The 13489-nt window shown below is 36.3% G+C and overlaps 2 protein-coding genes across 3 annotated transcripts in view; one reads left to right on the forward strand and one right to left on the reverse strand.

Moving 5' to 3' along the window:
* Positions 1–3935, forward strand: part of TSPAN2 (tetraspanin 2) — a 43148-nt gene extending 39213 nt beyond the window's left edge. For both annotated transcript variants that reach the window (XM_060139256.1, XM_060139255.1), the window contains one exon: positions 326–3935. In XM_060139256.1, coding sequence (XP_059995239.1) covers positions 326–391 — 66 coding nt within the window. In that variant the 3' untranslated portion in view covers positions 392–3935. The remainder of the gene's footprint in view (positions 1–325) is intronic.
* Positions 3936–11508: 7573 nt separating this feature from the next.
* TSHB (thyroid stimulating hormone subunit beta) lies at positions 11509–12368 on the reverse strand. Its single transcript, XM_060142393.1, has 2 exons — positions 12207–12368; positions 11509–11763 (listed from the first exon to the last, which is right to left on the reverse strand). The coding sequence occupies exons 1-2, from the start codon at positions 12366–12368 to the stop codon at positions 11509–11511; spliced, it is 417 nt and encodes a 138-aa protein (XP_059998376.1).
* Between the last annotated feature and the right edge of the window lie 1121 nt (positions 12369–13489).

The following is a 13489-nucleotide window of genomic DNA, read 5'->3' on the forward strand; positions in this document are numbered from 1 at the left end:
ATAAAATTCTAAAACCAGTAGTGTATTAGTCTTTTATAATTATTAAGAACTGCCCTATAAGCTAGAAATAGAGTCATTTTCTTAAACCAGAGTCTTGCTATTTTTTAACAATAATAAAATAGGAATGTATTTTAAGCAGTTAACGGAAGTCTTTAACCAGTAGCCATAATTAAGTAGCACATATAAAAGTGCCACTTATATTCAGTAATTATTGCTTATAATTATTTGTCAACATGAGTTAAACATGCAAGCAGTTTGCTGGCCTTTTTTTAAAATCAATTTTCATCATTTGAAAGTCATTAATAAGTGGCTCCTTCTGTTTCAGATCTTCGGCATGATATTCAGCATGGTCCTTTGCTGTGCGATACGAAATTCACGAGATGTCATATGAAGCTACTTCTACATGAAAGTTGTAATCTAGAGTATACAAATGTCACAGGAGCTGTCTCCTGGCTCATTTTTAATATTCAAAGGACATTAGGATCTAAAATAATTTGCTGTTAATTGTACATTTGCACATGTATGTATGTTTGGCTCATTACTGGTTTACCCCTTGAGTGAATGCCTATGTATGTTGACTGAAGCATATTCATGTGTGATCTGCATGTTTCTGGTATATGCATAATGAAATCTGTTTGCTGGGAATTCCTGATTCTTGTTATGTGAGAGAAACACATATTTAACTCTCAGAAAAAGATCAAAAAGCGTTGATAAACTTTAAAAACTTGGTTATTAGGAAAAAAAATATGATAGTGGGTCAGTTTCTCAGACTCTAGCCATAGGAAGTTAGATACAGAGAATTCAGGGATTTCTAGTTCGTGGAAGCAATAAGCTACAGGAATTGAGAGATCATGGTGCAGTGTTAAAAGTAACTGTGTTTGGGTTAGGTGTAAGGGTTTCCTGGGATTTTTCTTATATACATACTCTCCCCAGAATTCAGGACTAAACACATCTGTAAAACTAAATATAGCTTGGAAAATCTAATTTGACTAAGTCATACTTTCCTAGTATTTAAAAAACAAAACAAAACAAAGAAAACGTTGCTCTGGAAAGAGGTGTCACACAGACAATCACATGCCCTATAAAACTGAGTGTTTTTAGGACTAGAAAGAAAATCTTTTAACAACTTTTTAAGGAAATATTTTTGTTCTTATATAAAGACATTTAAATATTGCTTTATGACTTTCCTTTTCTGACTCTTCCCTGAACTACTGTAACCCCCCACATACACAAAAGGGCTTTTATCTCCAACTTTTCTGTATTTCTTCAGATGTAAGCATAGAAAGACTAAAGCAAGAGATCTGGCAGTTGCAAATTGTGGGAAAGAGAATTTTTACTGGCACTGTATCTTTGAAATACCTCATAACTTGAGTTTACATATTTTCCTAATTTTTTGGTATTTTTCTTATTTATTCACCTAGAGAATTCTTCTTTATAGATTAAAAACTACAGTTTTTGCCACTTAAAATATACTATATCATGAGCATCCTTAGCCAAACCAAAATAAAGAAAAACATCCTCTCCTAGTTTTGTGCACACAAGAGAGACAAGCTAAGGAAACAAAAATACACGCACAACAGAAATATGTTCCTTCTGTGCAGGTCTCCTATAAAAATAAAATGTGTTCTTTATGGTCTTGACGCTTCATTGTAATCCCAAATTTACAATCTAAATTGACATATACGTCCATTTTTAAATAGCAACTTGGTACACTTAGTAAATCATGGATTTTTTAAAATTACATTTTAAAAGGCCACACAAAAATGAAAGTATGGGGGACTTTTGGAAACCCCCAAGTAAGTTTGTACTCATGTGAGAACACAAGTCTTTGGGTCTACACTAAAGGAGAGTGTGCACTCCGAGAAAGTTCTACAAAACATTTTGCTGAGAACACGTAACCATTTGAAATAATCTCACTCCCATAGGGAACCACATTTCTCCTGCCATACTTGCTATTGCTACTAACTGTGGAGGAAGATTTCTAGAAAAAAAGTCAGACTGGAAGCAAGCCAAAAATTTAATTGTGCATGGCTACTTTGCTGTGTCTGTAGCTAACAGAAAGATTATTTTAAGAAACTCAATAGATGTTTCTACCCTGGTAGTTGAGAAGTAGAGCTTTTTAAGTAAAGAACAAAAAGCCACCATCTCTCCTGGTGGCTTATTTCACCTGTCTGCCTGAAGACAGGAAACAGGCTTAAGGGCATACTTAGGTTTCTTCCAGCTCAGAATCTTCTGGGATTCAACAAAAGTGAGTTTCATTCTATATCTGAATTAACCTTAAAGAAGTGTAGCTAAAAGTGGAAGAGTAGAGATTTGTTCCATATGTGATTAAAGTGTGACTTTTGGGAGTAATTTTTCTAAAATATGTGCCATGAGTAAAATTAGAGAATTTCATCTCTGAGTGAGGGAAGAATTATATACATATATATCTTGAATCTACATATGCATCTTGAATATATATACATGTATAACTTGAACATATGTATACGTGTGTGTGTGTATATATGTATATATGCACACATACATGTATACATATATGTGTACAAATATATACACACACGTATAAAGTTTTGATTATATCTGTTTACCTGAACTAATTTGAGATCAGGCCCAAAGATTTTCTTAAATGTATGGTGCCAAGGCACAGAATTAAAACTTCTTGATGAAATATTTTAAGTTATTTCAAATTAAATTTTCTATGTACCAGAATTTCTTGTTTGATTTATCTTAAAATCCTGTTATATCTTTATACACACTCATTCAACTTATCTAAATGCCTGTCAATCAACCCAAATAATATGGTGAAAAAGGAAAGAGTAGTAACCTTTCTATAGTGTTACTAATAGGAGCTGGGCTTAAAAACAACACGCTAACAAAGTTATTGCATATAGTTATGTTTCAATTAATATTGTTTCACCCGAATTACACCTCTTTTCCCCAGAGTAGCTCCTTTGTCATCCATAGTACAACCTGTAAAATTACACACTGATACAGAGGCCAGTGTAACCGCCCGTGCAGTCACCAATGACAGGTGGTCTCCTTTCCCCTGTGAGCAGTGCCAGTAGGTTTGGTGTGGTGAGAATGAGGCTCCTGGAAAGATGGCAATGAAGGAGATAGCATGTTTTCCCTTCTGCAGTAAGTTTATCAGAGATTAAAAAGAAGAGACCCCCTCTGTGTCATGGGTAAAATGTGGTTTCCATGGCCCCAAGGGCAGCCCTTGAGTATTTAGGAGGTGCACTCCAGCTTTCCCGGTTCACCGCTCCCATGTAACTACCAGCCCCTATGATTTCAGCAGCCCCATTTTCCCCACCCCTAGGAGGGAGCACTAATGAACCCTTGAAGCTAGTCACTTAACTACATCATCTTAGTTTGGCCTCATCAAAATCAAATTTGTGTTAAGGTATACTTTAAGACAGACAAATGGTTTCTATTTTCTTTCAACATGACTTTTTTTTTTTTCTATAAAACGTAAGATACTGTATGTAGGTGTCTTTTGAAAGGTAAAAAGACTACAATGCAAAATGTTGTTATTAATCATTTTGTTGGTTTTCTCATTTTAAAAACAACCACTAAATACATTTCAGGAATCCACTATTCAGATGGCTATCTCCTGGAGATATGGAATACATGAAGAATAGAAGTAATATGTCCTGAATGTTGCAAAGCAAAATCTATGATGATTTCACAAAGTTTTTAGCTAATATACCAGAAACGCTCCAAAATTTTGGTGTTGTTTTTGTTTTTGTCCTGTATAATTTATGATGGTTTTACTTATATTAAATAAAAGAAATTTAAATTAAATTAAAAGAAATAACCAACAAAGTGCCTAGCATGCCTGGCACTGATGAATATTATTACCTATTGTTACAATTATTATGTTTATGAGTTTTTGTTAATTATAAATCAAATGTGTAATTGTGTATAACTAAAGATACTTCTGCATGATACCAAATACCTATTTGAACACATTCATTTGCTGAATTAATGAATAGTTTTTTTATATATTTCCCAATTCTATTTTAATTTAAAGACTACATATCAAGAGCCATAGCTACAGTTCCTATAGTTTTCCCTGGGCCTGCTCTGCCTTGTAAGATGCAACCCATTCTAATATTAGAATTGTTTTCTTACTTTGTTTTGGAAATACTATTTTGTACACTTGAAAAAAACTCTTTATAAGAATGCTGATATGCTAAGATGAACAAGACAAGTCTCTGTCCCCAAGGAGGTTAGAGTGGAAAAAAGGCAAGTATAATTACCATGAGGTAAGTGCTATGATAATCATTAACCTGGAGTGGATCCATTCAGCCTTGGGAAGGATGGTCAGAGGAAAGAGGTTTCCTGAATTTTGAGGTCACCAAACTGAGTCCTGAAGAACCCATACAAATGAGTCAAGTAAAAAGAAATAGAGGTAGAAAAGAAAAAGGGATTACTGAGGAACAGTATGAAGAAGGCCCTGAAACAGAGAAAGCATGGAAAGATTCAAAGAGGGAAGGTCAAGAACTGAGTTGATAAAGGGCCCTGTTAAACTGTGCTAAGAAGTCTTAGGTTTGTACAGAGGTCGTTGGGAAATTTTTAAACAAAATCAAATTAATTTGATTAATTGATTTTAATCAAATTAATTTTTACAAAATCAAATTTCATTCTTTTAAAGATTACTTAGCTTTAGTATAAACAGTGATTGGAGGGCAAAGGCCAGAGTCATGAGGATTTCTAACTAATGAAATGCAAATTCTACCAAGAAGTAGTAGACAGATGCAAGAGAAATTGAGGGAATGAGGAGCCTAGAGCCATGCCTAGGTTTCTTGGCAGCTGGAAGATAGTGGTGTACAGGAGGAAAAGCAGATTGTACTGATGATGCTAGTTGGAGATGACTACAGGACCTCCAAGAGGATATATAAACAGGCACTGGATACATGACTCTGAAGCTCGGGAAAGAAGTCTAGACTAGAACTGTAGTTGAGGAATCTGCAACATAAAAGTAGTAATGCCCAGATTTGAACAATATGAGCCACCTCTCATATTTAAGATCTCAGTGATAAAGTTTAAAAAATTATAATCTCCTACTCTAGGAAGATAAAAGCCCCAAACAATTCTTTACTCCCCATGCATTTCTTAATCTCAGACTGGAGTGTCTCTTAGCTACCTGCATTCCTTCAATAGCTGCCATCTAAACTGTCTTTTAATGCAATGAGTGTAATTCCTTAGGACAACCAAGGTTGAATGAATACAAATTGAAGTTTCTCATATGCTCTACATTGAACAGTGTCCACAAGGTCAACAGGACACATAAGATTATCACAACACTAGCCCTTCCTTCACAAAGTTTATAACCTTCACCCCTACAGCACCAAGCAAAATTACATTCCCAGAAGGAAGTATAGTCCAGAACTATATTACTGTTGCCTGCTAAACACCATAGCATAGATTTTGAGTCATCTTAGAGAAAAAGGGTATAAAGGCATGACAGGAGAAAATGTTGACTTCACCAAGCAAAATTACATTCCCAGAAGGAAGTATAGTCCAGAACTATATTACTGTTGCCTGCTAAACACCATAGCATAGATTTTGAGTCATCTTAGAGAAAAAGGGTATAAAGGCATGACAGGAGAAAATGTTGACTTCAGCCTCATTAGGACTGGTTATAAATGCCATGAATGTATTACGTTGAGACTCCAGATATGTGACCTCCACTGGGCCCTCTAGGGAAGCAGAAAGGTCAGGGAAGACCAGGACTAAAAAATTGTCCTGAATATTGGACTATTAACAAGTCTTTGTTGACCTTATTGAAAACAGTTTCAAGGGAAGATAGGAGTGGAAGTCAAATTGTAATGGGTTAGGAAGAGAATGAGAAGTGAGGCAGTAAATATTTAGTGTAAGGGTCTTGCTCTGGTCTGATTGTTTCTCCCTAAAATTCATATGTTGAAATCCTAATGCCCATTGTGATAGTATTAGGAGGTGGGGCCTTTGGGAAGTGCCTAGGTCATGAGGGTGGAGCCCTCATGAATGGGATTAGTGTTCTTATAAAAAGAAACCCTACAGAGATCCCTTGCCCCTTCCACCAAGTGAGGACACAGTAAGAAGGAGCCAGCTCTGAAGCAGGAAGAGCTCTCACCAGAACATGACCATGCTGGCACCATGACCTTGAACTTCCCAGCCGGAAGAGCTGTGAGAAATAGATTTTTGTCATTTATAAGTTACCCAATCTGTGGTATTTTTCTATAGCAGCCCAAACAGACTAAGACAGGGCTATTTCACAAAGAACCTGGAATAAGAATTCAAGGAGAGGGGTAAATAAATATAAGGTTGCACAGGGTCGAGAGAGAGCTGTTTGCTTTTTTTTTTTGGACGAGAAACCATTCAAGGATGCTTTATACTGAAGCGAAGGAGTCCATAAAGCAGAAGTAAGAGAAGATAGAAGAGGAAACAGCAAGGTCCTGGAGGAAATGGAGGATGGGATGAGAAGCATCTTTTGAAACTAGTGGAAAAGATGCTGAATCAATCAGTAATTTTCAGTTGAAACAGTATCAGACACCCAACTCTAGCTTAAGCAGAACAGGAAAGTTATGACTTCTTTAAGGGTTGAAGCTGGCTTCAGATTAGACCTACTGATATCAGAAGGTCTCCCTTTCCTCACTCTCTTGTTCTTCTCTGGGTTGGCTTTATTCTCAGGCTGGCTGTTTCTAGGAGATGCCAAGGATGGCTAGCAGTGGCTCTAGGTTCACATTCTAGCAGCTTAGAAACCCCAACAGGCCAAGCACTCCTCTTTGTCCAACAGTTACAGTTAAAGCCCTGAGACTGACTCCTACTGGAAGAGATTAGGTCATATGTCCACCCCTTAATCCGTCAGGCTTGGTTGAGCTTAAGTAGCATGCCTACCTCCATCAGCTCCACTCAAACCATTTGACTTGGAAAAGGATGGGGGGAGAGCCCCCAAAGGAAAATCAAGGTGCAGCTACCAAAAGAAGGGACATGGATGTTAGCCAGGCAAAAATGGTAGGTGAAAGGAGGGTAATAGAAGTAGAGAAAGTGAGACAGAGTTGTGTTAAAAGATAAGTAAGAATTGGTCAAAAGAAATGAGAGGGTAAGGAAGAACCCAACACTGAACATTAGAACTAGAGTGGAAGATACCGTGATATAAGAATTTTTATGGCACTTAAACTCAGACTTGCTGCTCAATAAAGGGGGGAGAGGTAATTTCTTTTATAAAAAACTTTTAAAAAATTGAGGTATAATTGACATACATTATATTACTTTCAGGTGTACAAAATAATGATTCAATACTTGTAAATATTTCAAAATAATCACCACAATAAGTCCAGGTAACATCTGTCATCACACATAGTTACAGAATTTTTTTCTTCTGATGAGAACTTTTAAGATTTACTCTCTTAGCAACTTTCAACTATGCAACACGGTATTACTAACTACAGTCGCCATGCTGTACCTCGCCATGACTTATTTATTTTATATCTGGAAGTTTTTTCCTTTTGACTCCCTTCATCCATTTCACCTACCTCCCCACCCTTCACCTCCGGCAAGCACCTACCTGTTATCTTTTTCTATGGGCTTTTTGGGGGTTTTCTTTCCACATATAAGTGAAATCAAACGGCAATGATTGGCAGTCTTTCTCCATCTGATTTTTCCACTTATAATACACTCGGCGTCCATCCATGTTGCCAAAAATGGCAAGATTTCCTTTTTGTCTGCTGAGCAGTAGTCCATTATATATATCTACCACATCATTAACCATTCATCCATCAATGGACACCTAGGTTGTTTCCAAATCTTGGCTATTGTAAATAGTGCTGCAATGAACGTAAGGGTGCACATATCTTTTCCAGTTAATATTTTCATTTTCTTCAGATAAATATCCAGATGTGGAATTGCTGGGTCATATGGTAGCTCTATTTTCCACTTTTTTTAAGGAAACTCCATACAGTTTTCCATAATGTCTCCATCAATTTGTAACCCCACCAACAGTGTACAAGGTTCCTTTTTCTCCTTGTTATTTGTTGTCTTTTTGATAATAGCTATTCTAACAGGTGTGAGATGATATCTCATTGTGGTTTTTATTTGCATTTCCCTGATGATTAGTGATATTGTACATCTTTTTGTGTACCTGTTGGCTGTCTGCATGTATTCTTTGGAAAAAATGTCTATTCAGGTCCTCTGCCCATTTTTTAAATCAGGCTGTTCATTTTTTTTTTTCGATGTCAAGTTACATGAGTCTTTGTATATTTGGGATAGTAACCCCTTATGGGATATATTGTTTTCAAATACCTTCTACCATTTAGTAGGTTGCCTTTTTATTTTGTTGATAGTTTCCTTTGCTGTGCAGAAGCTTTTTAGTTTGACATTTATTTATTTTTGCTTTTGTTTCCATTGTCTGAGGAAACAGATTGAAAAAAAATATTGCTAATACCAGTGTCAAAGAGCATACTGCCTACATTTTCTTCTAGGAGACTTATGGTTTCAGGTCTTATGTTTAAGTCTTTAATGCATTTTGAGGTGATTTTTGTATATGGTGTGAGAAAGCAGTCCAGTTTCATTCTTTTGCATGTAGACGTCCAGTTTTCTCAACACCATTTATTGAAGAGACTGTCCTTTCCCCATTGTATAGTCTTGGCTCTTTTGTTTTATAGTAATTGACCATATATGCATGGTTTTATTCTGAGCTCTCTATCCTGTTCAATTGATTTAGTGCCTTCTTTTAATGCCAATACCATACTATTTTGATTACTATAGCTTTGTAATATAGTTTGAAATCAGGACGGAGGATGCTCCAGACTTGTTCTTCTTTCTCAGGATTGCTTTGGCTATCTGAGGTCTTTTGTGGTTCTGTACAAATTTTAGAATTGTTTGTTCTAGTTCTGTAAAAAATGGCATTGGAATTTTGATAAAGATTGCTTTGAATCTGTAGATCACTTTGGGTAGTATGGACATTTATTTTAACAATATTAATTCTTCCAATCCATGAGCACAGACTATCTTCCCACTTATTTGTGTCTTCTTCATGTTCTTTCATTAGTGTCTTATAGTTTTCAGTGTACAGGTCTTTTACCTCCTATCTATTTTTGATGTAATTGTAAATAGGATAGTTTTGTTAATGTCTCTGTTAGTTTTTTACTAGTATATATAAATGCAACTGATTACTGTACATGATTTTGTATCCTGCAATTAGTTCTCACAGTTTTTTGATGGAGTCTTTAGGGTTTTCTATATATAGTATCATGCAGTAGTGACCATTTTATATTTTCATTTCCAATTTGGATGTCTTTTATCTTTTTCTTGTCTACTTGCTCTGGCTAAGACTTCCAATATATTGGTAAGAGTGGATATTCTTGTCTTGTTCCTCTTCTTAGAGAAAATGTTTTCATCGGTATGATGTTAGCTGTGGGCTTGCATATATGGCCTTTATTATGTTGAGGTACATTCCCTCTAAAAGAGAATTTCTATTACTAGCAGCATCCATTTAGTTATGAAAGAACTCTTTATATTTCAAAGTCAAATGAGAAACAAGAGGGACTCTTTTTAAAGAACTGAATCTCAAATTCCTCTGCCAAAAACTGACTTATTAAACTTCAGGTTGAATTAAAGACCAGTTCAGAAGATGTTCCAAAATTTCCATCTTTCTCTTCTCACACAAGCAATAATTCTTCACTTCCCCATCTCTAAGTTCTCTATTCATTCTCCCACTTCTAAACCCAGAGAATACTAATACATTCCAAAATAGCATTTCCATATACCCAAGTTTCTGGATCTAGCTGAGGTAAATTTTTGGTCATGCCAATTCCTAAGCTCTTTTCTAAGGATTCTTTGCCTTGGACAACTCCATTTTCAAAAGTAGTTTAAGATAATTTATATATGCATCTAATCCAAATGGACTGCCTTCAGTGGAAAGCAACAAGTAGTCTCTAATGCACTCACTCTAGGGCTCCATGCTGATACAGGCCACCACACCCATGTCCAGGCCTAGCCTCCTCCCTGAATGTTGAGGAAGCCCATTTAATGAATGTCTTCTGAGCTGGACTGTTTATAAGGGGCCTCACTGAACCCCATAGGCTTTCCACAGCTCAAGTCCTTGGAAAACATTTTTCAGATTCTGTGCAAGTCATGTGTGATTAGTGCCAGTTAGGTTTGATTAATCAAAAATCTATATTTGATATACAGTTTTCAGAGGGAATGTTTTAATTCTACAGCTTTAAGTGTCCATATTGTCAAGTGATATGAGAACCCAAAACCCCAGATTAATATTTGGAGATCATGATAACATTGACTTCACATGTTAAGGTAAGAATAATGTGGATTCATGACTTTGCATATAAATGTACAACTATTCTGTCCCCATTGGCAGAGCATGGGTTTGGTACTAATCCATCTACACCACCTTAGCATCCCCCCTTTGGACACTGTCAGCCTGCAGGCATTTACAACATGCCCAGATGAATGCAACCAATGACTAGGATATAACAAAGACAACTGGCCCTGCTGACAATTGATTTTCACCCAATGGCAGCAATTTGGATAGAGAGAAATGGAAAAATATAGGATAAGTCATCTTTTATGAGGTCAAGTCTGCAGGACACTAGGTCTGTCTCACTTCACGCAGCTATTGAAACCAAACTCAAATGAAAGAGTACCTAAGGAAGGAAGAGAAAAATAAACCACTCTCTAAGCACATTTACTGGAAAACAGTGTTTAACTATTGAAGGTTTAGGTTAGAATTTAGGATGATTCCTCTCTGTTAGATCCCTTAGCACTCTACCACTATTCCTAAAATCTTTCATAATCATACTAGTTTTTCATGACATCGAAAGCCAAAACAGCATAAGTTGCTGGAAAGTGTCTCAAATTACCTTAAAGACTACAAAGGATTTAGACTTCTACATGTAAAATGATCGTGGCCTCTTTTCTAGGCTTTTGGAGTATAACTTTCATAAGTCAGTAGGCCCACCAGAGTAATTAAATTAAATAGATTAAAATATACTGTTTACTGAGTTTTGGTGAAGTTTTATCTTGTGTATTTGAATGACAGGATAAAGTAGTATATTGCAAATTTCATATATTCCTTACTCTCTCTCTCTGCTCCAGCCCCGTTTCAGCCTTTGGAAGTAGGTGTCTCCAGTACGCTGACACCGTTTGTTCCTTCAGCTGTTGATCACATTACTCTGTAGCTTTCCCATATTCATTTTCTATGTCAAGACAAACCTCGTGGCCCTCTGTTAAGACAGCCTGATTAACGCTGTCTTTCATTAGTATTTCATGTTACCATTTTACCTGCACTCTGCCCTTTCATGTGGAAACCATCCTTCATATGAGCTGGAAATGCTCTTTCACTCACCTTCTCTTCTAAAGCCCTTAAGCTCGCTAATGCATGAATGGGTATGGGTATGGATGAAATAGTACTCAAATGTACACATGGTGTTGTGAAATATATCGATATTTTATTAGTTTTATTCCAGGTAAACACATTTAACCAAATTGCAAATTACATCACAATTGAAGTTAGATAGAAAATCCCACCACATAGGACTTCTGAGGTTTGGTACAGTAGTTTGTTTTGATGGCTTCATGTATACAATCACTATAGTCAGTATTACACTTGCCACACTTACAGCTTATAGCTACAGGGTAGGAGAAATAAGGAGTAACATGGCGTGGGCATCCTGGTATTTCTACAGTCTTGTACATGAAGTCTCTATATGTACAAACATCCTGGGACAGAGCATATTTGGGAAGAAACAGCTTGCCATTGAAGTCCTGAGGAAAGAATTAAAAAAGGAGCATACTGTGATAGGACTTTAGAAAGTATATAGATAATGGAAACAGATAAAAATCAATTCACTTATATTCCTTTGTCACAAACAGGACTGGAGGAGGATTCCTTAGTTCCATTCCCCGGTACTAACTCAACATATCCACACTAAATCCCATAGAGACAAAAGTGACACCCCCTCTTTTACCTTATATCATGAGAACAAGATAAGTTTTAAATAAATTTTGGAAGTAAAACTGTTATAAAATTATCTGTATCCACTGTGCTGAGTAGATACTGTAACCTGTGTACTCTACCTCTACAGAGCCAATAACTGTTAGATTTTGGAAATGAGGTTGTGTTTTATCTCATTTTCTCTCTGGATAGAAATGGACTGAGTCTAAGTTTATCTAATTTTCAGCTAAAAGAAGTGAAATGAACTACATACCCGTGTCATACAATATCCAGCACAGATGGTAGTGTTGATGGTTAGGCAGTAAGCACACTCTTTCCTTTCAACATGCATCATATACTCAGTTGGAATACAAAGAGCCATTGCTTGCCCACATGCAAGGCCAAAAAGCATGGACATCAGGAAGATAGCAGTCATGCTAAATCAAAGATAAAATTAAAGAATCTATTACATGTATCCTTTAGGACATTCAGAAGGGACATTCAGAAAGAGCTATAATGTGTGTGTATGTGTGTGTGTGTGTGTGTAAATATATGTATTTATTGAATGCCTTCTTTGTCCTAGGCCCTATATTAGGTGTTTTTACATAGTTAATACTCTCAGTAACCTTTCTTTATGTATTTAGATGTGGCTATGATCCACATACCCCATAGTGACAGAGCTCACATAGTGAAAGTCCTGTTTGCAGGTGCCACTTAGCTCCACTGGGCAGTGAAATGGCAAGCCTGAAACACTATAACAGAAAAGTGGCAGGGACACGTATGTCAACTAAGTACAAAATAATTCATTCAATGGAAACAATCAAAATACCTGCCTTTATCATTATAAGAAGTGAGTTAACAGGCTTCAGTAAGGGCTTTCCCAGAAATGTGCTTTTCTAAAAACTTTGATTCAATAGCTTAAAAGGCCAACAAACTGGTCATAATAAGAAAAGGCAAAGAAATCAAGGAAGTGCATAATCAAACTTCAGTACCAGCTCAATGCAAACAGTCTTGCATATGATTCTACCCAATGCCTGTCAAGAAAGACAAGGCTAAAGGTCAGCTAAATCTACCACTGGTGTTAAGGGGCTAACCCAGAAATCTAAAAACCCCTCTTCTCAACCCTTAGGATATCCTTTAAGGTTGAAAGAATTAAAGTTAGAAAAATAAAATTATTTTACACAGAAATTGTATGGAATTCATTATCTTAAAAAGATTGTGGAGGCAAAAAATACAGATTGACACAATGAGAGTAATACAATCAAGGATGACAGGTCCACTGTAAGTTAGCCAGGAAAGTAAAATAAGTTTTGGGTGAACGGAAGACAACAGAGGATCGATCCACTGTGCCTCAGGCAGAATACGTATCTCTATAGAGCCTGTCTGATGAAGAGTGTGTTCACTATCAACTGGACTTTGTAATGAGTTGGATAATGTTATGACTTACAATTATTTAAGTTTTGCTACTGAGAGAGGGTAATCAAGTTTCAGACTTTTGGATGTAAGTTGATCACTTCAAAGATTGTACAGTTAGCTAGGCATATTTGGATTTTTTTC

Source organism: Lagenorhynchus albirostris, chromosome 2, assembly GCF_949774975.1.
Source record: "Lagenorhynchus albirostris chromosome 2, mLagAlb1.1, whole genome shotgun sequence".
Classification (NCBI taxonomy): Eukaryota; Metazoa; Chordata; class Mammalia; order Artiodactyla; family Delphinidae; genus Lagenorhynchus; species Lagenorhynchus albirostris.